General features: G+C 38.0%; 1 protein-coding gene and 1 long non-coding RNA gene across 2 annotated transcripts; one reads left to right on the top strand and one right to left on the bottom strand.

Moving 5' to 3' along the window:
• Positions 1-334: 334 nt before the first annotated feature.
• Positions 335-7,267, bottom strand: LOC140161746 (muscarinic acetylcholine receptor M2-like). The gene is made up of 4 exons (XM_072185044.1): positions 6,407-7,267; positions 5,787-5,851; positions 1,552-1,987; positions 335-469 (listed from the first exon to the last, which is right to left on the bottom strand). Exons 1-4 carry the CDS (start codon positions 7,265-7,267, stop codon positions 335-337), a joined length of 1,497 nt encoding a protein of 498 aa, XP_072041145.1.
• A 5,598-nt stretch (positions 7,268-12,865) lies between these two features.
• LOC140162649 (uncharacterized) lies at positions 12,866-18,285 on the top strand. Its single transcript, XR_011860313.1, has 4 exons — positions 12,866-13,087; positions 16,003-16,229; positions 16,756-17,119; positions 17,350-18,285. It is a non-coding gene; the product is annotated as an uncharacterized lncRNA (long non-coding RNA).
• Positions 18,286-26,021: the final 7,736 nt, after the last annotated feature.

The raw sequence follows: 26,021 nt of genomic DNA, 5'->3' as shown, positions 1-26,021 counted from the left end.
AAGTGAAAACTATTTGATCTGAAACCCTAGACAATAGTAGACATGCTATACTCGAAGTCTATGGACGGCCGCAACCGCCACAACGTGGAGCTGCTACGCGTAGCTTACTTTCTGCTCCGCGGAGCTAAATTGACCAAACTGACCAACCATTATTATGATTATCAGCTATTATCGGCGATTCCTTTTTTGTGATGAAGGCACCAGCCGAAATGTCCGTATTCCGGTATGTAATGAACCTAACTCTGTACTCCCCCGTGCGACACTCATACCCCCCTGGAATAGTGCACGATGGGAAAGAGGGAAAAAGGTATATTTACATCGAATTCTATTACAATTATGGTCTCTGACGAGCTCGTTGTAACCATTTACATTGCACGATTTCCAACATGGCTTGACGAACTGACACATTCCCGGCCGCGTAACACCATGGATTAGCTGCGCTGTTTAAACATGTCAAGAACAAACTCACCTGAAAAGACAGTAAACCGTAAATTTTATTAGTTTGGTCAATAATAATAATAATAATAATAATAATAATAATAATAATAATAATAATAATAATAATAATAATAATAATAATAATAATAATAATAATAATAATAATAATAATAATAATAATAATAATAATAATAATAATAATAATAATAATAATAATAATAATAATAATAATAATAATAATAATAATAATAATAATAATAATAATAATAGCTTTATATCCCCCACACACCGACATCGCCCGGTTAATAATAACCCATTATTCAGCAGATACACTGAAATGAATACCCGGGATCGATACACGTGAATGATATTCAGATGATGAATCTTTGGATACCGGGGTAGAATGATGAATATCTCCCGTAATTGATTTAGTCTAAAGAAGCCAGATTTTGTTCCTTGCACTTGAATATATGTGTTCAACTGATATGATAGTCGTTATCTTGCGTCTTGAGAAAGAACCATTGCGTCTTAAACTCAAAAACTGACAAAAATATTCTGATTTTATATGTGCCGAACTATAGTGCAGCGTAGGCTAACTGCACTCACTTGTGCAAGCAGTCTAAAAGCATAATGACCATTGACCTCATGATAATGGCGTATACATGCTCACTCACACACAGAGAGGTCAATTACCAGGCTATTGTCAGTAGCCTTAGTCTGATGTCCCTCGGCTCATTATGCGTCTCAAAGGTCGGAACAAAATGGCCATGTGTGGCTGTGGATTCAACCTACCATGGCGATTTCTGACATGACGATCATGAGCGGGGCGATGACACTGTGCCCCACCCACCCTGGAAATAACACTCGTTTTGAGGAAGTGCACGCTGCGATTGACTGCCTTAATTGTAGTCTCAAATCGCCTTGCCACCACGCACGGATATTTTCAGTTAAATACGAATTTTCACGCTGGGCGTTTAGATAGTAAATGGGACATATTGGTCAACAGTCACCATATGACTAAAACTTAATAAGGTAAAATTAGACAGACAAATTACAGAACACATTTACAAACGAACAAATAATAGGGCATACATTTAGGCATATGCAACTTACTTCGTAAATGTACCATGGAAAGCACATTGGGCAGAAAGAAGCAACGATAACCATGACCGACCATGGTGTCCAGGTTATCAACATCACCATCACTAGTAGCGTCAAGGTACGCGCAGCGCGTCTCTCACTCTCTTTCGCCTTTCTTTCCTTCTCATCGTCAATGGTGCCACTGGTAGATTGAATATCACTAGAAACCAACGATGCCTTCGAAATGGCGCGCCCGGAGGCTGGTCCAGGGTGACTTTCAGTCGATCTCAATTGACGTTCACTCTTCTTGGACTTTGCAACCAACTCGCTTTGTGGTAGGTCTTCCGTGCTGCTCGTGGCTGAACCTAAATCAGAGGCGCGGTGGGCAATCTTCTGGTTGGTGACTGATTTCGGATTCTTACTACTCAGAGGTGGTGTCGTTACAGTCCGTTTTATCTTACGTCTTGCTCTAATGACACAATATGTATTGATGTTGAGTATAAAAATCAGGATGAAGGGTATCCAATAAATGAATACAATTAAAATCCCAATCCAAGTGTATTTTGGTACAAGACAGTTACCATGAGGTAGATGTCCTGTCTGGAGGAGACGATAAATCGCAATTGGCAACCAAAGCAACAGCGGTAAACCGTATGCGATACTCACGAACTTCACAGCCCTGCCAGTGGTACGTCTCTCTAAATGCCATAACGGTTTGGCCAATGAAATATATCGATCAATCGATAACATTACGATTGATTGATTCGATGCCTGAGCCGATGTTATAGTAATTAAAGCAAAGAAGATACACATGCCTGGACTTAGAGGCCAATAACCAAATAATAACTGACTAGAGAATGTAGGCATGCTAACAATACTAACGCCAAAGTCAGCTACAGTGATACCGATCAAGAAATAGTTGAAGTAGGAGCGAAGGTTTGGTCGACACAAGAATGTTACCAAAACTAAACCGTTACTGAAGATTGTGAAGATAGTAAAAAAGATGAAAATGCAACCGATAACTAAGCGAATTAAATCAGAACCGGTTTCGTCAAAAATGTCCTCATCATCTTTTTTACTGTCATTATTAGTTGTACTGTCAAACCATGATGCTTCAGTGTCAGTGACAGTTTCGGTGACTGTGATAATGTCGAAGACAGTGGCAATTTCGGTGACAGAGAGAGTTTCGGTGACAGTGATAATTTCAGTGACAGTTTCGTTATCAACCTCTGTTTCTGTATCACTGCTTGTGATGTGGTTTGTTGCATGAAAAAGTAAGAGTAAGAGAACAAATCGTCCACATTCCTGAAACCCCATCATTCTAATCACGAGTTTTCTTAACGAAGTCGTTCTTTTGTGTATCGATGTACCATAGGCTATGCCTTAACTTATTTTCATCATATTTTCATAAATTGTCAAAAAGGTGTCATCATGTGACCGTTATCATATACATATTAATTGGATGTCAGTGACTTATAAGTCATATACTTGGCTGATGATATGTCGTCTGCCGTGAACACCCGCGTGCGGAGGATTTAACTAACTGTACAGGATGGTTCAAACTAATTTTTACATTGTAATATGTCAAACATCTTGTAATAAGTTACAAATCAAAATCGAATAAATGTGAAACACCAACTTGAACTTCAACAGAAATTGTTTCAGGTTTCCTACACGCGATTTACATTTTGATTTAGGTTTATTTAAGAAGAATTATGGCCTTTGGTTTCAAAAATCACCGACTGCACGTTTTTGATCAAACAACTCCACCCTGGACCCCCTGTATTGGTCACTAACTTTACAGCAGACGCAGTTTAGGGGGCGGTGGGCCCTCCTCTCACAAGAGAGAAGAGGAGAGGAGAGGAGAGGAGAGGAGAGGAGAGGGAGAGGAGAGGAGAGGAGAGGAGAGAGAGAGGAGGTCTTCATTTTGCAAAATGTTCCAACTTCCCAAGGGGGAACACCATGATCCCCTCTAAGACACCCCCTGCGTAGTGAATAAACACTGGCTATTTTCGCTTCTGCTTTCAACATTTGCCAATTTACGTTTAAAACAATTATTTATAGGCCTACAACAATAGGGGAAAACTTGTCCACGAAAGGCTTCATGGACCGTCATTTAACAAATTTTCGGCTTTTTTAAACTAACATTTTTACACTCTAATAGTGCCAAAATGGTCCACCAAATAGCTTCACTTCTGTTTTCATTTTGCAAAAGTATCTTACTTCTCGGGGGCACATCCCCTCTCAGACACCCCCCCCCTGCGTAGTGGATAAACACTGGGCCATTTTCGCTTAAAACAATTTATAAGCCTACAACAATAGGGAAACGTTTCCACGAAGGGCTTCTTGGACCGACATTTTACAAATTTAACATTTTACACACTATAATAGTGCCAAAATGGTCAATAAGGTCTTCATTTTTCAAATTTTTTCCTTCTCAACGAATAACACCTTTTGGTCTTGCTTCGGTGGTAATTTCTTTAGTTACATCCACCCACCAAGCGCATATGTTAGTTACCTGTTCATTGGTCAATGGTGTTAATAAGAGAGTAAGAGAGAAGACCCCAGGATGGGGTCTCCGGGGCAGTATCCACTAACAAATGCAAACTTGACCTGGTTCGGACCAAGTCGCACCCATCCACCAAGTTTGATGAATGTGGGACCCCAAGTTTCCGAGAAAGTAGGCTTACGGAGACTCATAGAAGATCATAGAGAGAGTCATAGTGTCACAGACTACCAGTATTATTATATAGATTGTACATATTTAACACCTAGCAGCTGTTGGAGGTTTTGACAAAACAGCGACATAATGCTCAGGTGCACATCTGATTCTACACCACTCCTCTCTACGTCATACATAAATTCGCCCAGTCCCATTTCCCTAATATGAAATTTATCAGACCTCCTCAGAATGTTCAATAATTAGCATTAAAATCATGTTGTTTTTACGCATTTTAAAAACACTTGACCCGATGACGAATGCCGCCGTGATTCTATACTAAGAGATACTCTACAGGTAGGGATCTGTCCTCACAACTATAAGAAAAATAAGAGAGTATAGTCCCACCACAGAATAAAAGCACAGATACAGGGTGTCTGAATGATCTATACCGGGAAAGTTGGATTTCTTTAAGTATGAAGGGCATTCTTATCGGTAATATTGTTTTAAATTCTAAGATCTACATATATTTAGCTTTCTTAGAAATTTTAGATTTTAGAAATTGGACGTTTCTAATAGAAGTTATAGGACATTGCGTAAAAATGATTAATTTAGGGTTTTTACAAAAAACCTAAGTTATTTGAAAAAAAAAATGTTATGCGGGTACTTTTGTTCTTAATTTCCTGAATAGCCGATATCTATCGATTATGTATGGTGTTACGAAGTAATCGTTATATGGAATAAAGGAGTTGTTACGCTTGAGTGACCTTATACTATTGTTTCTTTGTTGGCCGTCTTGAAGATAATTATTGTGCTGTCTAAATTTCATCATTTTAAATGTCTGCAAAGATGGATTTGTCATAAAAGAGAATGTTTGTCCTTATTGTCGTCGTACGTACGAGCAATTATTTATGTCCACGGTATATTGGCAAACCATCAGCTACGTTACGGAAAAGATTATAATTGACTGCGGAGGATCCTTGAGGAAGTTATATTCTCTGTAATAATGACATTTTGGGGTAAAAATTGTGGTAAAAATTACATAAAAAGTATGTTTTTAACCTAAAGTCATATTGAAATGTTTCAAATTTTGATGTATTTGATGTATTTCCTATAAAAGAATGTAAGATTTCTCCAATATATTGCACAGCACGGCTGGACGATGGTGATAAAGCATCCATGTGTTATGATGCATATGCCTTTGCGCTGTACATTCCACACATGCAGTTTTCGTCCATTTTTCAGTAATATCAATGTCACGTCCAAACGAATCAAGCTATTTCCACGAAAGTAACATAGTAACTAGTGACATGTGTACCATTGCATTGCACTTATCAAAATTAGATACACTGTTGACTATATATTTTTAATATTTTTTTCAAACACGGTATAGATCATTCTGGGACACCCTGTATATCGAGTATTCATACAAATTTATGTCCTGTGCAATCTACATTTTGACGAAATCCGTCTTGTATAATTATGGTTTATGGGTTTCCGCTGAGCCGATTGTAACTATTTACATCGATGTGTATATAATTATGGTCTCCGCCGAGCTCGTTGTAACCATTTACATTGCACGATTTCCAACATGGCTTGACGAACTGACGCATTCCTAGCCGCGTAACACCATGGATTAGCTGCGCTGTTTAAACATGTCAAGAACAGACTCACCTGAAAAGACAGTAAACGGTATATAATAATAATAATGATAATAATAATAATAATAATAATAATAATAATAATAATAATAATAATAATAATAATGATAATAATACAGCCCATTCGCTACAAATTATGTGTATATAACACAAAATGCAAGGTGGAATATTTTGCGTTATATTTGCATTTTAATGCTCAACTCAGTTCTGACCAAAACAAACTCACCTGAAAGACCGAATTACAACTTCATTATAACCAAAATTAATTAGTGGTATTTGTGCAAATTTTTGCGCGCAATTGTTTCAAGAATTAGGGGCGCCATTATGTATCCTTGGCAATGAAACAGCAATCGTTTTAGTGCAAGCTGTGAAAACTGACAACCGTGTACTAGTCTCGAATCGTCTGGCCACCACACATGGATATATATATAGTATATGGAGATATTGGTCAGTGGTAACCTTTTGACTAAGACTAGAAAATAGATATAATTAGACAGACAAACAGAACCAAAAAATATGTAAAGTACAAACGCACAAATACGCATACGCATATGCGTCTAGAACTTACTTCGTAAATGTACCATGGAAAGCATGTTGGACAAAAAGAAGCAATGACAACCATGACCGACCATGGTGTCCAGGTTATCAACATCACCACCACTAGCAGCGTCAAGGTGCGCGCAGCGCGTCTCTCACTCTCTTTCGTCTTTCTTTCCTTCTCATTTAACCGCTGTTGAATTCGTGCAGCAATGGTACCACTGGTAGATGGAATATCACTAGAAACCAACGATACCTTCGAGGTGGAGGGCCCGGAGGCTCGTCCAGGATGACTTTCAGTAGCTCTCAATTGACTCTCACACTTCTCGGACTTTGCAACCAACTCTCTTAGTGGTAGGTCTTTCGTGCTGCTCGTGGCTGCATCTAAATCAGAGACGTGGTGGGCAATATTCTGGCTGGTGACTGATTTCGGATTCGTACTACTCTGAGGAGGTGCATTTAGAGTCGCATTTTTCTGACGTCTTGCTCTGATGACACAATATGTTTTGATATTGACTATAAGAAGCAGGATGAACGGTACCCAATAAATGAAACCAATTAAAATCCCAATCCAAATGTCGTTTGCTAATTGTGAAACACAGGTACCAGGAGGTAGATGTTCTAACCGGAGGCGGAAGTAAATCGCAATTGGCAACCAAAGTAGCAGCGGTAACCCGTACGCGATACTCATGAACTTCACAACCCTGCCAATGGTACGTCGCTCCAAATGCCATAACGGTTTAGCCAGTGAAACATATCGATCAATCGATAACATTACGACTGATTGATTCGATGCCTGGGCCAATATTATATCAATAAATGCAAAGAAGACACACATGTCTGCACTTAGAGGCCAATATTCCAAGAATAACTGACCACAGAATGAAGGCATGCTAACAATACTAACGCCAAAGTCAGCTACCGTGATACCGATCAAGAAATAGTTGAAGTAGTTGCGAAGGTTTGGTCGACACAAGAATGTTACCAAAACTAAACCGTTACTGAAGATTGTGAAGATGGTAAAAAAGATGAAAATGCAACCGATAACTAAGCGAATTAAATCAGAATCGGTTTCGTCAAAAATGTCCTCATCACCTTTTTACTGTCATTATGAGTTGTATTGTCAAACCATGATGCTTCAGTGTCAGTGACAGTCTCGGTGACTGTGATAATGTCGAAGACAGTGGCAATTTTGGTGACAGAGAGAGTTTCGGTGACAGTGATAATATTAGTGACAGTTTCGTTAACAACCTCTGTTTCTGTATCACTGCTTGTTATGTGGTTTGTTGCATGAAAAAGTAAGAGTAAGAGAACAAAGCGTCCACATTCTGGAAAACGCATCATGCTAATGATGATGTTTCCTAATGAAGCCGTTCTTGCTTAATTGGAAGGATGTACTATGATAGGTCATCACACAATTAATTTAAATGACATTACTCAATTAAATCTTTCATAATTAGTACAAGGTGATTCAATATTATTCGTACATAGTGATGTGTCGGACATCTTATGCTACTTTATATTTACATCAAAATATCTAACAAATTATGTGAATCATCAAGTTGAACTTAAACAGAAACTGTGAATTTCATCCCGAAGGCGACGTGATCTTTTCGGTGTAGACTTTTGGTGGGAATAGTCCCGCTAAAATGCTATGAAGTATTTTTCAACAACAAAATAGTATAGTCAGGAAAATAACTCCGTCTCATTTGCATAACAAGGAACTAATTTAATAAGAGCCAACGCCCATGATATCAATTAAGTTGATACTGGGTTTCTCATGATGATAACAATTTTTAAACGTTTGATAGGAAGAAACACTACAACAACAACAACATTTTAAAAATATCAAAATATTATCAGAATCTATTAGTTGTCAAAATTGTTTGCTGAATGTATCCCAACATGTAATCGTTTTGTTGATGTTGTTGTTGTTTTGTTTTTTTAAAGGTTTTGTGTTTGCTGGGGTGTAGCACATATTTTGTTTTGGCTGTAGCCCTCTTAGAAGTATTTAAGTTTATTCGTACTTGCATTCGATGCATTTTGTTGCAGTACGGGCGGGGTTCTTATTGTATGAGCCATTAAGTGCCTTAAAATGGTCTAAAATGAGGATATAGCACCTCAAATAATACATCAAAAGTCCCCAAAAAATCCATGTAGTGGAACAGTGCCTAATTTGCATAAATCCAAAATGGCCGCTTATGCAGGAGTGAAATTTTTAAGTTAGTAAAATCTTGTTAATAACCATACCCAGAGGATGATTTAAGCACTTCCCACCACGCCACTGTGTTGACATGCGGTTAGCACAGCTGTGTGAGTGAACATGACACCACTGCTGGCACATTGCATTGATGGCCATGGTTAAATTTGAATTTGGACTGATATATTTACAATAAAAACGCATTCACAATGCTGGTCGATTTCACATTTTATGTTACCTACAGAAGGTGTGAATTATCCTTCATGCACACATCACTTTAGATCTGAAATCGACTAAGTAATAATGACACACGCACAATTCTTAAACAACATCTTTTGCGCAGAATTCAATGGGATTTGAAAAGTAAAGTGGCAGTTGAAACTCTGGTGATAACTCGTTTGCAGTGCATGATGGGGCTTCCTTAAATCATCCTCTGAACCATACCAGTGCATTGCTATCATCATAAGGATTCAGAAAATGTATAGTTTGACCAGTATCCAGCAATCCAGCATATAATTCTTTAGTTCAAGGCAAAAAGGTTAAAGATCAAATTTTGGGCCCATTTTACAATTGAAATATGGTCCAATATTAATCGAACTGGTATCAAATTGTTCCTTTGGCAAAAATAAATCGAAATGATAAAAGTTGCATTGTTTTGGATGTTTTGTCACACAGGTAACATCTCAAAACAGGTCAAGGTCAACACGGCTCAATGGGACTATAACTCAAGAAATGTAGATCGGCGATAGGTCAAACTATACTTTTTCTGAATCCTTATGACAAGAGTAATATATTGGTATGGTTTGTAGCAAGATTTGACCAAATTTGAAATTTTACCCCTTAAGCGGGGTTTTGGATTTATGCAAACTAGGCAGTGTTCCACTCCTTGGATTTTTTGGGACTTTTGATATGTTTTTGTGTGAGCTTTTGGGAGATGGACGCATGCGAAATTGATTCTGTTGCAATTAGTGGTGGACAATGTTTGTTATTTGACTAGCCTATTGAACAACCATCACTGAAGAAGAAAGGGGACTCCGCTTTAACTTATCTCATCCATTAGACCAGGTTATCGGGAGGAAACCTAGTCGTTTATCACGCCGGGCGTAGCAAGGGGGGGACAGGGTGGACGAAGTCCATGGGCCCGAGAGTTCAGGGGCCCCGAGCACAAAAGCGAAAATTTAATAAGGGCTGATAACGGAGAGCAGGGCCGGAAGTTACCATTGGCCAGATGGACCCAGGTCCAGGGCCCCAAAATTGCCCTACGCATCTTTTTTTAATTCCCAATAACAGCATGGTTTTGGCCAAAATAAGGCCAAATTGCAAACTTCATGTTGATCTGGGGCTAAAATAACCTGAAATCGATTTTTTTTGCGTGCTTTGCGCGCAAATGTTCTAGTAACATCGGAACAAAATAGGTTAGTCCAAGTTTATATTATACCAAAACGTGGCCACTGACTTGAGTGCATATTGTGATGTGCCCTGAGTAATTTGATTTAATTTAATTATTTAACTTTGTTTACAAGCTGAAAGTATTTCATGAGATGGGAAAGCCCCTTGTATGTGCAAGATAATGGTGTGGAAAGTCATTTTTGGAATTCCCCCAAATTATTGTAAACAAAGTCAGAGCTATGTTTGGAACTTGGAAAGCCCCAGTTCATTATTGCACCATCAGGAAAAACCCCCCAGGAAGTGATGTAATGTGAAAGGTGAATGTGTATAATTAATCTTGGGAAATCCCAAGATTGCAGCAATGTTGTGAAAATGTGATTGAAGTAATGGTTTATTAATAGATGATGGGTTTTTGCATGAGTACTGATATAAAGTAAGAGAGAATGGTACAGATCGGTTTACAGAATGCCATGGAGAGATTGAGATATTCCACATGGTCGCGGTATCATTAGAAAATAAAAAAAGAAGTACATTTTAACCAGTTTATATAGCCAATAATTGAGCTAATTTTAATACAGCAACGAAGAAGACAGCGAGCACACAAAAGTGCTCTTCCTCATCAAAGGATTAAAAGTTCTTCTGTCAAATTGCTGGAGTTTGCTGGGTTTGTGAAGGCCACGCATCTGTCAAAGAACAGCGGAGCTGTGTTAACGAAACCTGTTCCCTGGAAAAAGAGTGATTGGTGAAAGAAACACCATTTTTGGAGAAAGCAGCGCAAAGAGATATATTGCGGAGAGAGCAGCGCAAGAAGATAAGCAATAGAAGAAAGCAGCATCATTTTCGTTTGAGGATTTCATACGCAAGGATATTTATAAACGCAAGAATACACTGGACTTCGCAGGACAAGTGAATAAGGATATAATACATCAGTCGTCCAGAACATTGCAAGAACTCTAGGATCACCAATAACAAGACAGCTGGTTAAGTACTGATATAGTAAAACTGTCATTGTGTGATTTTATTGTATATGCGATATTGTTATTATATTGTTATTATATGTACCAATCATACTCTGTTTTCAATTAAAGACTTAGATTTTGTTAGCTTAAACAAACAGTGTATTTGTGTTGTGCATTCGTGTGAGTTCGGGAAAAAGGTGATTTTGGCCTTGAGTCAAGTACGACTCGTAACAAAAATTGGGGGCTCGCGTCCGGGGAAATACACTGTAAAAAAGTTGACATTAATTTACTGAGTCTTAAAAGTGAAAGTACAGTATGGAGTTCAAAGCAGAAGAGTTTCTTGAAACTATAGATTGGGAGAAGTTTGATAAGTTGAAGAAACCTGATTTATTAGCATTTGCAAAATACTATGAATTGGATGTAAAGCAAGCCAACAGAAAACAAATAATCAAAAATGCCTTGATTGAAGTTTTGGTTGATGAAGAGTATTTTGAGGAATCCATTTTGGAGAAGAGAAAGAGGTCAAAACTGAAATCGGGGATGCAGTTAAGTTGAAAGAACTAGAAGTTCAGGTGGAAATGGAAAAAATGAAAATGCAATTGCAGTTGGACATGCAAAAGCTAGATATGCAAAATAAAGAATTAGAAATGGAAGAAAAAAGCACGCCAAGAAAAGATGGCGCTTGAGCACCACAAATTAGAAACAGAAGAAAAGGAAAAGGTAGCAAAATTGGAACTTGAAAAACAAAAGTTGGAAATGGAAGAAAATTTGAAACAAAAAGAAATTGAAGAAAAGTACAAGTTTGAACAAGAGAAGTTGGCAAAGCTAGGTGACAAATACTCATCAAGTTTCTCCTCAAAGTCAGGGTTTGATGTTACAAAGTATGTAAAGCTTGTGCCTAAATTCAAAGAGAAAGAAGTTGACGAGTACTTTCAACATTTTGAAAAGGTAGCTACAAATTTGAAATGGCCTCCAGAGCATTGGACCCTACTGTTACAAAGTAGTTTTGTGGGGAAGGCCAGGAGACTTACTCAGCTCTACCAATAGAGAAATGTAATAATTATGAAGAAGTCAAACAAGCAGTCCTTAAGGCCTATGAACTGGTGCCTGAAGCATACAGACAAAAGTTCAGAGATTCAAGAAAGCAAGCAGATCAAACGCATGTAGAATTTGCTAGAGTAAAAGAACAAATGTTTGACAGATGGCTTGGGTCAAAAGAAGTCAAAGATGATTTCGGCCAACTTAAGCAATTAGTTCTTATAGAAGAGTTCAAGAAATGTGTCCACGTTGACATTAAAACCCATTTGGATGAAAGCGCTAGCAAAATTAAGACGCTAAACGAAGCGGCGACAATGGCGGACGACTATGGCTTAACTCACAAATTGAATGGGAGTAAATTTAGTCATAACAGAAGTTATTCAAACAGGTTCAGCCATAATCAACCTAGAGCAAATCAGGGTGGTACACAAGAAGTGAAACCTCAGTCTAATTCACAGCATAGTGCTGGTGGTAGAGGGACCCCAGGGAGTTCAGGTAACAGAGCAAAATTTGGAACTGAATTTAAAGCCAAAGTAACTTGTACTCATTGTAAGAGACCTGGGTCCTATTTCATAAAACTTTAAGATCATCTTAAGTCAGACTTAAGATGAATTAATTCATCTTAAGTCTTGAACTCCTCTTAACTTTAAGATTAATCTTATCTTCTATATTATAAAACAACTTAAGATGAATATCCTTCTTAAGTTGCCTCTAAACTTAAGAGGGGGTCAGGGGCCTCTTAACTTGTGGGGATTCATCTTAAGTCTCAGAGGTCAAATTTTGGCGGGAAATTGTTAATCAAAACAAATGCACTACTAATAGGAAGGTTGGATTTTATTGTCAAATATGCCAATGTTTTTGGGGAATCACCTGCAAATTCTAAAAATACACGAAAGGAGAGAGTATAAGAGACTGGATTCACCCACTGGATAAATGGAATGGCCCAGAAAAATTGCTCTGGTTGAGTCCCTAAGTGCTTCGATATTATCATCATGCATCACATTGAGTGGTTGACTGCACACTGCTTGCACTCACGTACGGTACAGCAGACTTGGAATTTCTTGTGGTTTCACTTGAACTTGACAGTTATGCAGTCGAAAGTCTACAGCCATTATCAACAGGAAAGGTACTATTATTAAACTTGGTTATTAAACTAAATTATAAATGGCAAGTAAGCTTAAATCAGTTAAGCTTAATTGTACCTTATGTGTTAAGCTTAATTTCAGTTGGGGTTTAAAAGTTTATTACACTGACGTCACTGTTTTGCAAAGACCTTTAGCACTCCGTGGACCGATTGCGTTTGCATAAAAAGCAAGTTACACCTGCGTCATGCCAGCGTGCGAGCAGGGGGTCACACGATGGTTGTGATTCAATTGAGAATCACAACCCGCTTGCTCAAGAAACACTAGCAACAAATTTGCTCACGGATGGATTGCCCTCGCATTCATGCGTTAGAGAATATGCCCGAACAACAACCCGCGTGACCCAACTTCATCATGTTTTATACTACATCACTGAGCGATAGGCTAGCGATTGGTTTTTAGCCAATAGCACGCTTTTGCATTGGGAAAGTGCACTGTGCCTTTATTGGTCAAATACCAATCGTTCGTCGATCATCGATGAAGTATAAATTCAGTTGTAAACTGCACCAAATCAGGGCAATGTGAAAGGTCTTTGCAAATAAATATGTAAAAGAGCTTAGAACAATTTAATGCCAAGGCCTATTCACTACTTGCACTCAAACTGACATCACATGAAAGGAATAATTACATAACTTTACACACAATGTTATATGACTGGTCGCTTCTCATTCATGTGTGTTGCCAGTTCGAAGCTCTCCTTGCACATTGTGCATGCACAGTGCTGAAATTTTGGTTGGCCAAGCGAAGTGTTGTGATTGATAAAGCATGATTCCAGCGGGGTCTCCCCGTCAGTGAGAACCACCGTCAGTCTGAATTTTTAGGGTTAGGAACCCTAAAACAGAGCCATGTACTGATGTAGCTCGATCTGTAACCATCCCTCACCCTAAAAATTCGGACTGAGTGTCTGTGGTTCAGACTGACGGTGTTTCAGACTGACAGGGTGTACCCATTCCAGCGCATGTGTGCAGGACCTTTATTGTGCAATTTGTGTATATTTGTACAAAAAAAAAAACACAGCTGAAGTGTTTTTGACCATGTGAAAATACAATGTACGGTACATTGCTGTAAATAATCTTTGCTGAGAGCGTATTCCACGATGTGTGGAACTCAACTCGTGGACGTAGGTCCCACAATGCGAACATAGCAGATTTAACATGGCATAAATCATTTGGTAATTACATGTGTTGTCATATGCGACTTGTCAACATTGCAAAAATACACTCAAAGGTTACAGCAAAATACTGTACCCGTACCATGATCTAAATTAGGCAATATGTCTCCAGACACAATTAGGCTGCGCCTGCATTGGTCTCATAATAGCTGTTTAAAAGAATACAGCCTATAAAAAGTGCAACAGAAAAGTACTGTCTATGCAGATAGTCATCTATTTGTAACAGCCACTGTAGGCCTACTTCAAAAAAAATTTGGGTCCTAAAAAGGGGGGATCAAAAAAATTCAGTCCTTAATAGGGGGGATCAAAAAAATTTGAGAGTAAAATTCCGGGATAAAATGTACGAGAAGGTATGTACATTCCAAAATTTTTGCGCGCTCCGCACATTTTTTTTTTTTGCGCTTCGTGCAAATTAATTCCACTTTTGTAATATATTTCACCAAGATGGCAAATTTTTTTTGAGCGTTTCATACGCATTTGTACCATAAACTTATTTTGTCGCCAAAAGGTGCTGGATTCACTGGACTTTCTCCAACCCCAATGTCAAAAAGAAATCTATACCACTGTTAATGATGTATATTTTTGGTTTCTTTTTTTATGACATGAAGGGGGATAAAAAAAAAATTTAGACAATAAAAAGGGGGATCAAAAAAAATCCACCCTTTTTAGGGAGGATCAAAAAAATTTTGACGTCCGAGGTTCCAACTTTTCCAACCACCCCCACCAAAGTATTTATGAACACTCCCTAAATTACGTATTGTCGTATAAAAACAATGTTAAAAATTAGTTCCTAGTTTCCCACCCAAAATGACTTTGTTAAATTGTGCCCTGGGCGGTTAATGGAACCAATATGGACTACATGGTATGTATGTTTTTTATGAAAAATTGTGATGCCTGGGTACAAAAATTGGATGCATGACCCCCTGAAGGACATCATATAACAATTGATATTTGTGACATGATCAAGAGGAATGAGTCGCATGTCGGCCCTGGTCAAGAATGAGTTTTACACATATTTCTCTTTGTGAAACTACATCAGTTTATCAATCGCTGAAAACAATATAAAACAAAAGAATTTGAACACTTTCTTTGCCAATATCTCAAAATCACTATTACCGACATCCGACTCATTTCCCTTGATTGTGTCACATTTGTACTTCAATGGTGTAAATCAACCACAATTTTATGCTGTGTACTTTTGAACACTCGAAAATGACGTCTTACACTTTTACAGTCTTAATATTTTTCTTTTTAAATCTTCAAAAAAAAAGTTTAAAAAAAACCTAATTCCTCATGTTTTGAAACTGCCATGGGCTTTGAGGCATAACTTTTTTTTTAGCCTCTGTCCTTCGGGGGGTCGTACATTCGATTTTTGTACCCGGGCATCACAATTTTTGAGCGGGACTTGATTCCCCTTTCCTGGGTATTATAAAATATGTACCATATTAGTTCCATTAACCACCCAGGGCATTTTTGTTTACATTGTTTAACTTTTAAAAGCCATCAACAATACATAAAAAAGGCACAAAATATCAGTGTGTCATATGTTTCAGACCATGATTCAGATCATTTGCATGCGCAGATTATTAACGAATATCACAGTTTGCTTGTTGTAAAGTCATTGGATAGGCGCTTAGGGGCATGGGCTTTTAAGGGAATGAAAACTACATTGCATTTCAAGGATATGATTATTAAAATTTTCAATCTTCTCTAATTTCTCAAATACAGGAAAATGTACTCTCAATATTCAACTTGTCTGCAACAGAATCCTCAATGTGGTACGTTGGACAAGCAGCATACACACTCATGGGCGTCATCATATTTTGCAGGAGAGTTATCTTAAGCTTTTGAAAATGCTGTGAGAATGGATGTAGGGACTCCGCTAATGCTTAAAAACCATGGCTGATGACTCCGATTCAAAACCCACTCACAGAAGCAGAGGAAGAATAAAATAGGTATTGAAATTTTTTTTCTATTTTTCCCAATTTTTGGGAATGGGATAATAATCATTCCTCAAATCTGTGGGATTAGAAAATTTCCCAAAATTTGGCATTTTGTCTTCAAAATAGTGGAAGTTCTTAGAATGCAAGAGGATAACTGGCACCGGGGTCGGGAGACACTCACTAAAAATGGGTGACGGGAATGTGTGGCCACATTGACCCCCATTTTTCAACTCCCTCTCACGCAACAACCCACCTTTATTTGTTTAACTTTTTTTTTGTATTTTGACCCAAAAATTTCCCTGGTCTCATTGAATGACCCCCTTTTTTGGTAAGATATTCCACAGTCTCACAGAAAGACCCTTTTCCGAGCAGGCAAATCCCGGGAATAACCGGTAAAATAAATTGGTAAAAAGCTGAACGTCTATGCTTGAACTTGTCTAGTTTACACTAAAAATATTACCATAAATTCTGTGTAATTATTTAAGAATGATTATATTTTTTTTTTTTCTCTCTCCCTCTCTCTTTCATTTGTTTCTAGGTGGTACCAGCCTCTAAAGTGAATAAAGTGCCTGTATGCCATGGCAATTGTTGGGTGCTGCATTCTTTTCAACATCAGACTGACTAGTGCTGGAGAATTTTGATGCAACACACTAAAGAACTATTCAAATATCGCTTGTGTAATTATTTCATACACTCATATCAAAGCAGCCAATCAGAAGCGGTTAGAAAAATTTGCTGAGTGCATTAATTGTGTGTACTATGCGCAGGGCTTTCGCATGCGTTCGCATCGCATAGGATTGATTAATTTTTCAGGCAAACTTAATGAACATAGCCCTGTCGATATTTATTATTGAAAAACCTGCTTCTTCCAAATGCAACATTAAATCATCGTGAATTGACAGGCTGTTAACATAGTTCGTTTTATGCAAATCCAAGAAAAATGAAGATGTTAAACTCACATTTTTAGTGACGTTTCACCACTACACTAGTGGTTTCTTCAGACTGGCAACCCATCACATCTGACTGCTTCCTTTTATAGGCAACAGGAACCTCTATAGAGGGCGTGATGAGTTGGTCAAAGATGTTGTTGAGTGAGTAGGCCCCCTCGTCCTTGTTTAGAGTGTCTTGACAGGATTTATCAACTGTGTATTTGTTCGGAGCTATATAATTGGCAAAAATTATTTTGTTTTTGTTACTGCGCATGTCAATAAAGTCCTAAATTCACAAAAGCATGTGTCAGTCACGCATTACGCGTAGTATTTGTGTTGTGCCCAAGTGCATGCATGCCAATCTAATGAATCTATCTGTATGTGATGTTACGGCTCTTATTTTTTGCCAATTATAAGCGGAACAAACCTAGATGGATCTTGTGTTGTATTTTGATGAGGCAGTCTTGTACAGACACTGGAAACTGTTTGTTATTATTATCAACAATCATTTTGATATAGCATGTATTTGCTGCTGGTTGCTCTATATACTATTAGTATTCAAGATTGCAACCACATGAAACTATAGCAATAAAACTGAATAAATGTTGATGCATTAATATACAAGTTTCTTGTGACCATTTTATGTAGAAAGTGCATCTGTAGGTCAGTCAGGCACCCTTCAATGTACCCTTACCCTTAATCCATTTGACTATCTCCTGCTATCCTTTATATATCCTTTACCATGTAATCTTCACCAAACCCTTAAGGGGTACTACACCCCTGACCAATTCTGTGCATGTTTTTGCATTTTTCTCAATAGCGCATTGGTGACAAGTAAGATATGTATGGGGCAAGGACTACAACTACTGTACTGAAAATTCAGCAACTCAAGGGAAGTAGTTATTGATTTATTGATCAAATATTGGTTATCCCTCATTTTTGACTGTAACTCCACAACTGTTGTCTGTGCTGAAGTTTAAATTTCCAGTGCAGTAGTTGTAGTCCTTGCCCCTATAATATACAAAATATGTTACTTGTCACCAATACGCTATAATTTTTGAGAAAAATGCAAAAATAAGCACAAAATTGGGCAGGGGTGTAGTACCCCCTTAAGCCTAACCTCATTCCTTCTACTAAACCATGTACCCAATATGCGGTGGAATTAGCAGGGGGAACACGTCCGGTCCCCGGCCCGCTAAATTTTACAAAATCATAATACAAGTTATAGACCCTAAATTACTTGGTAGGTTGGAAACCAGAGAAATACTGCTACTTAAAAAAATCCTAGCAATGCATATACGTCCCTGGCTGTCCTATAAGCAAAAGTAATTAAAATATACAACTTTATCCAGCTTTGATTTTTTTTAGTAGCAGCATTTCTCCGGTTTCCAACCTTGAATAACAAGTAATTTTAGTGTAACTTTTTTCTTCTTTTTTTTTTTGGGGGGTGCCAATTCCACCAAAAATTCAATCAGGTACCCAAGAACATAATTAGCCGTTAGGTGAGAGCATAAGGTTTTTTGATGTTACTGTTAACAAATTTTGTTATGATGAGAAAATAGACATTTTGATGAGAAACAGCCAAAAATGAAAAAAAAAATTGGATGAGAAAAAATTGCTGTTTGTGGACTGTGGAGAGATAAGATTTTCTCGATCATCGTAGTGTGTTTATCATTATTTCTTTTTTTCATTTTCATCGTTTCACATCAAAATGTCTGTTTTCTTATCCAAAACTTCATCTACTGCATCTAGTACTTGGCCAGTACTCTCCATAACGGAGGAACTGACATACTTCACTTTGATGATGAGACAGAACATAATTCACATTGAGGAACTTGAACCCAAAAGTGGGATGGCTTTTTTAATAGGCCAATCAAATTAAGGAAAATCAGGGTTTAACCCAGCACTAACTGCAACAGAAACCATTTAATCGCCATTCATTTCAGAAAAGTATAGGCCTATTAAAGAAAATATCAAAAGTCCAAGTAGTGGAACAGTGCCTAATTTGCATAAATCCAAAATCCACTTATGCAGGGGAGAAATTTCAAAGTTGGTCAAATCTTGTTAGAAACCATACCAATATTTTGCTCTCATCATAAGGATACAGAAAAAGTATAGTTTGTCCAGTCTCTGACATGGAGTTCTTGCGTTATAGGCAAATAGGTCAAAGGTCAAATTTTGGGTCCACAATCTTTTACAATGGAAATATGTTCCAATTTTAATCCAACTGGTCTCGAGTTGTTCCTTTGGCAAAAATAAATCAAAATGAGAAAAGTTGCATTGTTTTGGATGTTTTGTTTTAACATCATAAAATTGGTCAAGGTTAATGGAATTTGATCTTCTTTGCCATGTTACCAGGGTAACAAATCACTTGAGATATGGCAAACAATTATTTTTATTAAATGCTTTTGCAAGCGGAACAATATGAGACCATTTTTTTTCAAAATCGGAGAATATTTCATTTTTTCCCCTGTAGAGTCCAAATTTTGACATACCGTATTCATTCCAATAAGCGCCCAGGGCGCTTAACAAAAAATCATTTTGGTGGGCGCTAATTTTTTTTACCTCATTTACCTAATTTTTTCATAAGGGGCGTTTATTAGAGACAAATTTATGTATGTTATAAAAGGGTCTTGAGACGTTCTAGTAGCTTTTCTGATGCAGAAAATGTATTGCAAGTGTATGCAGGACTTGTAGTCCTGCAGCTATTTCACTGTATCGACATCTATCTATCACTTCAACATTAATGGTACCCTTAAGTAAATCGAAAATACCCTGGGTGGGCGCTTATTGGGGCATGGGCGCTTATTGGAACGAATACGGTATATCCTTTTCCCCTTAAACTCAAGAAATGTACATCTGAGATAGGTCAAACTATACTATTTCTGAATCCTTATGATGAGAGGAATACATTGGTGTGGTTTTTAGCAAGATTTGACCAAATTTGAAATTTCACCCCCTGCATAAGCGCCGAAGCGGCTATTTTGGATTAATGCAAATTAGGCACAGTTCCACTACTTGGATTTTTGGGGACTTTTGATATGCTATTGTGTTAGCTTTTAGGGAGATGGATGCATGCAAAATGGATTTTGTTGCAATTAGAGGTGGGTGATTTTGTTAATTTGATTGGCCTATAACCCTAAGTAGTTTTTATACCACTAGAGTGTATGTTATCAAAAACACTAAAACACACAAAACATAATGCTACTTCAAATCATAAGTACATTTTGGAAATCATTTTATTTATTGCATAAACAAACGTTCACTACAAACCTGCTTCACATTTTGATTGTTATGATAACCTTTAAGAGGAAGCCCCACCAGAGCAGTTCTGGGGTGAACCAAATCTGCCATGTTATCAAATTTTAATTTGATTAAAATCAGTGACAAGGTTATCTCTGAATTTGACAGGTGCTAATTTATGTTTTAATGTTATTGCATTAGCACCTGTCAAATGCAGAGATGACCTTGTCACTGATTAATTTGGTAACCAAGCAGATTTGGTTCACCCCAGAAGAATCAGAACCCCACTTCTGGGTTTACGACTTTACGCTAAACACGCTCTCAAAATGTTACAACTGCCGTTCTTCTCTGCCAAAAACTGTAGCCATTCACCCAATTTCATGTTTACGCCACAAACTGCCCCAAATCGGGGCAATGCGAAAAAGGTCTTTGTTGGCGAAGCAAAGTGTTGCATTGATGATCAAGCATAATTCCAGTGCACATATGTGCTCATGTCTTATTGCACAATTTGTGTACAATTACGTAGTGCTTGTTTTCACCGGCATACAATGTGTCGAATAAAAGTATACATGTTGAGACCCAGGCATGTATCTTTGATTCTTTCACCTGATGGTAGATAGTCCTTAAAAAATGGGACTCTTGTCTGGACTCGAGTCCTCATACAAGGATAATATTCCGCCGAGTTGTTTCAAGACCACATGAATGTAAATTTCTGATTAAAACCTTTGTACTTTCATGATGTTGACAGGGGACAAGGACAGGTGGAACTCACAATTCGTAGGCCTAGGCCTACGATACATACATGGTGGAATATAAACAACGCATAAATCATTAATACGGTGTCATTGTATGCACCTTGACCACATCGCAAAAAATACACTTGCGCCAAAGATTTACAGCAAAACAATTATGTTAAAATTGACATTTGGGTTCCAGGCGAAAATCATAGTTTTTAAAATACTAAGGCTGTGATTTTTCGGGTAATTTTGTGCCCGGGTCCCTAATTTACGCCGGGTACCTGGATACAAGTATTAGGTATCACCAGGGACCATGTCAAAGGGAGTGCAAAATTTGCACTTATTTTCTTTAAATGGTCTCCCTGGGTACCCCGGTACCTGCCGTAAATTACATAGGAACCTGGGCACAAAACTACCCGAAAATCACAGCCTTAGTATTTGACATCATTTTGGTTTTAACCAAACAGTAATTAGCAATGATATTTATTGAAAATTTCCAGGTCTGCAAAATATTTTACTTCAACAAGTTAAACAACAGCTTAATTTGTTTAAATTGAACTCTTGCCTCTTGCAATTGGGTTTTGTGGCTACTTATAGGACCACAGGTACCAAAATTAAGACGGAAATATTTTTTGCCGACGGAAGTTGTGATCTGTCGACCCAAATTTTTTGCATGGTTTGAAAAAGTGAAGAGCAAAAAAAAAATGGAGACATGAAAACACAAAATAATTTTTTTTCTATAATTCAGTTTAATTCACAATTTTTCATCATTTTTTTTACAATTCTCCCTATTTTCTCTCACAGTGAGTAAAATTTAGTCTATTATTGTTAACCCAATTTTATTTTCACCAACACCTTCCATGTACCGACGGCCTTACATGTACCTGACGGCCATGAAGAGCGGGGGGCACCGCCCTGCCCCCCCACCCACTGTCTCGCCACTGTTATTATTGCACTTACCTGAAGATGCATTCATACATTACAATTTTTTCAATACCGGTAATATAACATTTGTAAGTTATTAGTCCATCTTAAAGATAGTCAGATAAAATGCCATTTACTTCCAATTAGAGATAATTAATTTTGTCTGATCCTTACTGATTTTTGCTGAGTGATGGTGCATAACATCAACACCAATTTATAGTGTCTTTAAAGAAATTTGTAATAAAATGTAGATTGCATAATCATCAAGAATATGCTCAGTCTCTTGAGTCACAAATTGTGTTGTTTTTCCTGAAACTACGGTAGCCATAAGGTCGATTTTCAAAGCATTCCCCTGTAAAACATACAAAAATAATAAGAACGTATTAACAAGTATGAATTGAATAGACGACATTTTGACATGAAAATAAGTTTCAGCTAAAATTAGCTGGCACTCAACTTGGTCTAGCTACAACCCTGTTCAGCTATTATGCAATCTTACATACGTGGATGAAATCTGCCAACACAAATGTAAAGTGATGAATTTACTGAATGAAACTGACCAACTTTAGAAGGTACATCATGATCACACACACACATTACATTTGTATTTTGTACTGACGTCTCTTTTAATCTACAGATGTTGCCAATTAATTTCAGATTGTTTGTCCCTAATTCAATATCGCGGCAAATTTCCACCACCTGGGCTTGAACCCGGGACCTCATGCACCAGCAAGTGCCCCAACCATTAGGATAGACTCGCCTTATGTTTAAAAGATCACAATTTGAATTTCAATAGTAAATTATTATTAAAATACAACTTACAAGAAGAAAGTTTTTTTTTCTTTTGATCTATATAACACACAGCCAACCTCCCTTAGAATTTTATCCCAATTTTCAAACATTCTTCATTTTTGATATATTAAGTCCTGATTTTTCTGCTGTTTTGTGCTAGGGTTTGCTGTTTGGCATTCACAACTCTCGTGCACTTACCATTGACAGATCCACTGTGTCTTCACAGACTCTTCATAGAAATCAAACCAAAATCCATTTGACACATTGATAACCTGCATCAACTGTGAACCAAAACAAACCAAGCATTTGATTAGTAAAAGAAATCAAACTTTATAAGGGACAGTTGCCCACTGGTTTCATCCAATTTCGTCCATACAATCATCCCCGCAATGTTGACACCTGTATGTGGGTTTCTGACCAAATTAACCTCATATTTGGTCATTTTAGCCCTATAAGTGCAATTTTTTGAGGGCTATGCGCAAATTTATTTCATTTTTGCACCATTTTTCACCAGTTTAACTTCAAAACTCTATCTAGACTATGCCCTTTTTCACCCTGATGTGGCAGTGACGTCAGTGTGCATTTCATTGAGCGCGCTTCAAATCACTAGCGTTCACTCGAAACACTGACGTACATGCGTATGTGGTTAGCGCATTGATGCACAAATAAAACATACAACACGTTGACTTCACTGGGCCACATCAGGGAAAAAAATGTTAAAACTTCAAATTTGCACACGATAGTTTGATGAGTCTTACGTTCATAAAGACCATCACCAAAGTTTTACGGTACCGGTACATTACTATAATTGGCTGTGTTTACTTCCAATGTATCATGCTTCATTGATTTCTACTAGAATTTGACAGCTTCAGACTCTAGCCTCAAATGCAAAGCTACCGTATCTGTGTTTATTTTGGTGAGCAAATTCAAACTCACAGTCACAAATGCTGCAAAGCTACAGTCTGTCTACTTTGAAGTATGAAATAAAGTATGCAGTAAATTACGCAGTTTCTGCACGCCATGTCAAAAGGAATTAACACATTGCTAGGCGCACACAAATGCATGAGTGTCTTAATATGTGACACACGATACGCTAGAGGCATCCATGCTACGCAAACAAACTAAGTTCACATAGAAATTACTATGGGTACAAACTAGGGTACAAAACATCAGGCTTTGCCATTTGAAATTTGAGCTTTTAATTGCTCTCCTTGAGTGCTATACAGGAGAGCGAGTTATGTAAGCTATCCACCAGTGGATCTTCTGCGACCCCTCGCAGAACTTCCGATAGTGGATTAACTGCATACGATGGGCGCAGGGAATCCACAGTTGGATTTCAGCGCATGTGCGCGACACAACCCTCATATAGGCGCCGGTGGAGTATTTCTGCGCACAGTCGCAGGATATCCACTAACGGATTTTCGGAGTATGTGCGCAGAATCTCCACTCCGTTATATAGTGCAGGTGGAGTATTTCTGCGCATGGTCGCAGGGAATCAATGATGGATTTTTAGGCGCACATGCGCAGAAACTCCCCTCCGTAAATAGCGCCGGGGCCCGGTGGAGTATATTTCTGCGCACAGTCGCAGGGAATCCTCTGACGGATTTTCAGCGCACGATATAATCTGAGACGAATAATTTATATAGGCCTACCCAGAATTAAAATATTACTTTCGGCGCACGTACGGCTAACGTACGCACGGTACGCTGAATATCTGCATTTTTTTCCATTTGTGCATATTAGTACTGGTGGAGTATTTCTGCGCATGGTCGCAGGGAATCCACTGCGGATTTTCGCTCACGATGTAAACACAATAGGCCCAAATATAGAAAATATACCCTAGAAAGAGTAGTAATTCAAGAGAGTCACATCGTGCGACGAAAATCAGTCGGTGGATTCCGTGCGAGAAACACTCCACCGGGCGCTATATGGAGAGGAGTTTCTGCGCATGTGCGCCGAAATCTGTCAGTGGATTCCCTGCACCGTGGGCAGAATTAGTCCACCGGCGCCTATATACAGAGGGGAGTTTCTGTGCATGTGCCCCGAAAATCTGTGAGTGGATTCCCTGCGATCGTGCGCAGAATTACCCTGGCGCCTATACATGGAGTGTTGTTTCAGCGCATGTGGATTCCTTGCGTCCATCGTGCGCAGTTATCGGAAGTTCTACGTAGGGGTCGCAGAAGATCCACTGGTGGATAGCTTACGTAACTCGCTCTCCTGTAGCACTCAAGGAGAGCCTTAAAAGCTCAAATTTCAGCTTTATTTGAGGGGAGTGATGAGGAGCAATCATTCTCTCCTCAAACGCTGAAACAGCTCAAACAGCAAAGCCTGAAACATCAATACGAGCACAACTTGAAAAGAAACGGCTAGCAGACAGTTCTTGCTGTATGTGTGAAAGCTATCGGTCTGATCGGTGGAACAATATTCATGGACATGGCACTCATTGGCATTGGCAGTTCATGAGTACAGCCAGGGCCAGTCGGCATGCCTATAAAAAATAAAAAAGGCTATATTTTACTCTCGCAATTAATTGCTTAAAAATTTCACAGTCCCTAACATTTTGGTGAGAACGGTAAACTGTTTAGGCAAAAATATAGGCTTATTCAATAAAATACTCTGCTGTGAAAACACTAAAAAAGACAATTCCATTAAGCTTGCATGCATCCCTATACATTTACATAGGGTTTCTTGTGCCTCCACTGACGCGATTTTAATGCCTTAAAATTTCATCTTTACTGACATTTTTATGAGCAGACAAAAGCACCTAGGTAAAATAATGTCATTTACTTACAGAAAAATGAAGAAAAATCCTCAATTCATACATATAAGCCATGATTTGAGGCAATTTACTCACCATTTTCTCGGGCCATTTTCACTTTTGTGTGACATTGAAAAAGCGGCCATCTTGGTTTTCTTCTCTGGATCATCCTGGATGACCAAACTCATGAATATGCAAATTAGCTTCTTCAAGAAATACATGGTATACTGTTAAACTATTTAAGAGGGCGCAACACTAAATCACTCCGCATTTTATGTAACAACGAAATTCGGCTAATATAGTCCATAGTGAATATGAGATTGTAGCGACCATATCTACCGACATGTTCACTTTAAATCACTCAATATCGGCTCATATGAATTCAACAAGTGTCTTTAATGATAACATGCAGATAAAAACT

The sequence above is a fragment of the Amphiura filiformis genome, chromosome 10 (genome assembly GCF_039555335.1).
Source record: "Amphiura filiformis chromosome 10, Afil_fr2py, whole genome shotgun sequence".
In the NCBI taxonomy this organism is placed as follows: Eukaryota; Metazoa; Echinodermata; class Ophiuroidea; order Amphilepidida; family Amphiuridae; genus Amphiura; species Amphiura filiformis.
Note: the sequence above shows the minus strand (reverse complement) of the source record. Positions and strands in the feature narration are given on the sequence as shown.

Excerpts from the sequence above, each read along its gene's own strand:
- LOC140161746 (XM_072185044.1), bottom strand. The coding sequence starts at position 7,267 with ATGCCTTCATTCTGTGGTCAGTTATTCTTGGAATATTGGCCTCTAAGT. Across the intron at positions 5,852-6,406 it reads TTCCATGGTACATTTACGAA|GTGAGTCTGTTCTTGACATG; the intron begins GTAAGTTCTAGA and ends CTGTCTTTTCAG. Across the intron at positions 1,988-5,786 it reads TGTTACGCGGCTAGGAATGC|AGCAAGACGTAAGATAAAAC; the intron begins GTCAGTTCGTCA and ends TTGTGTCATTAG.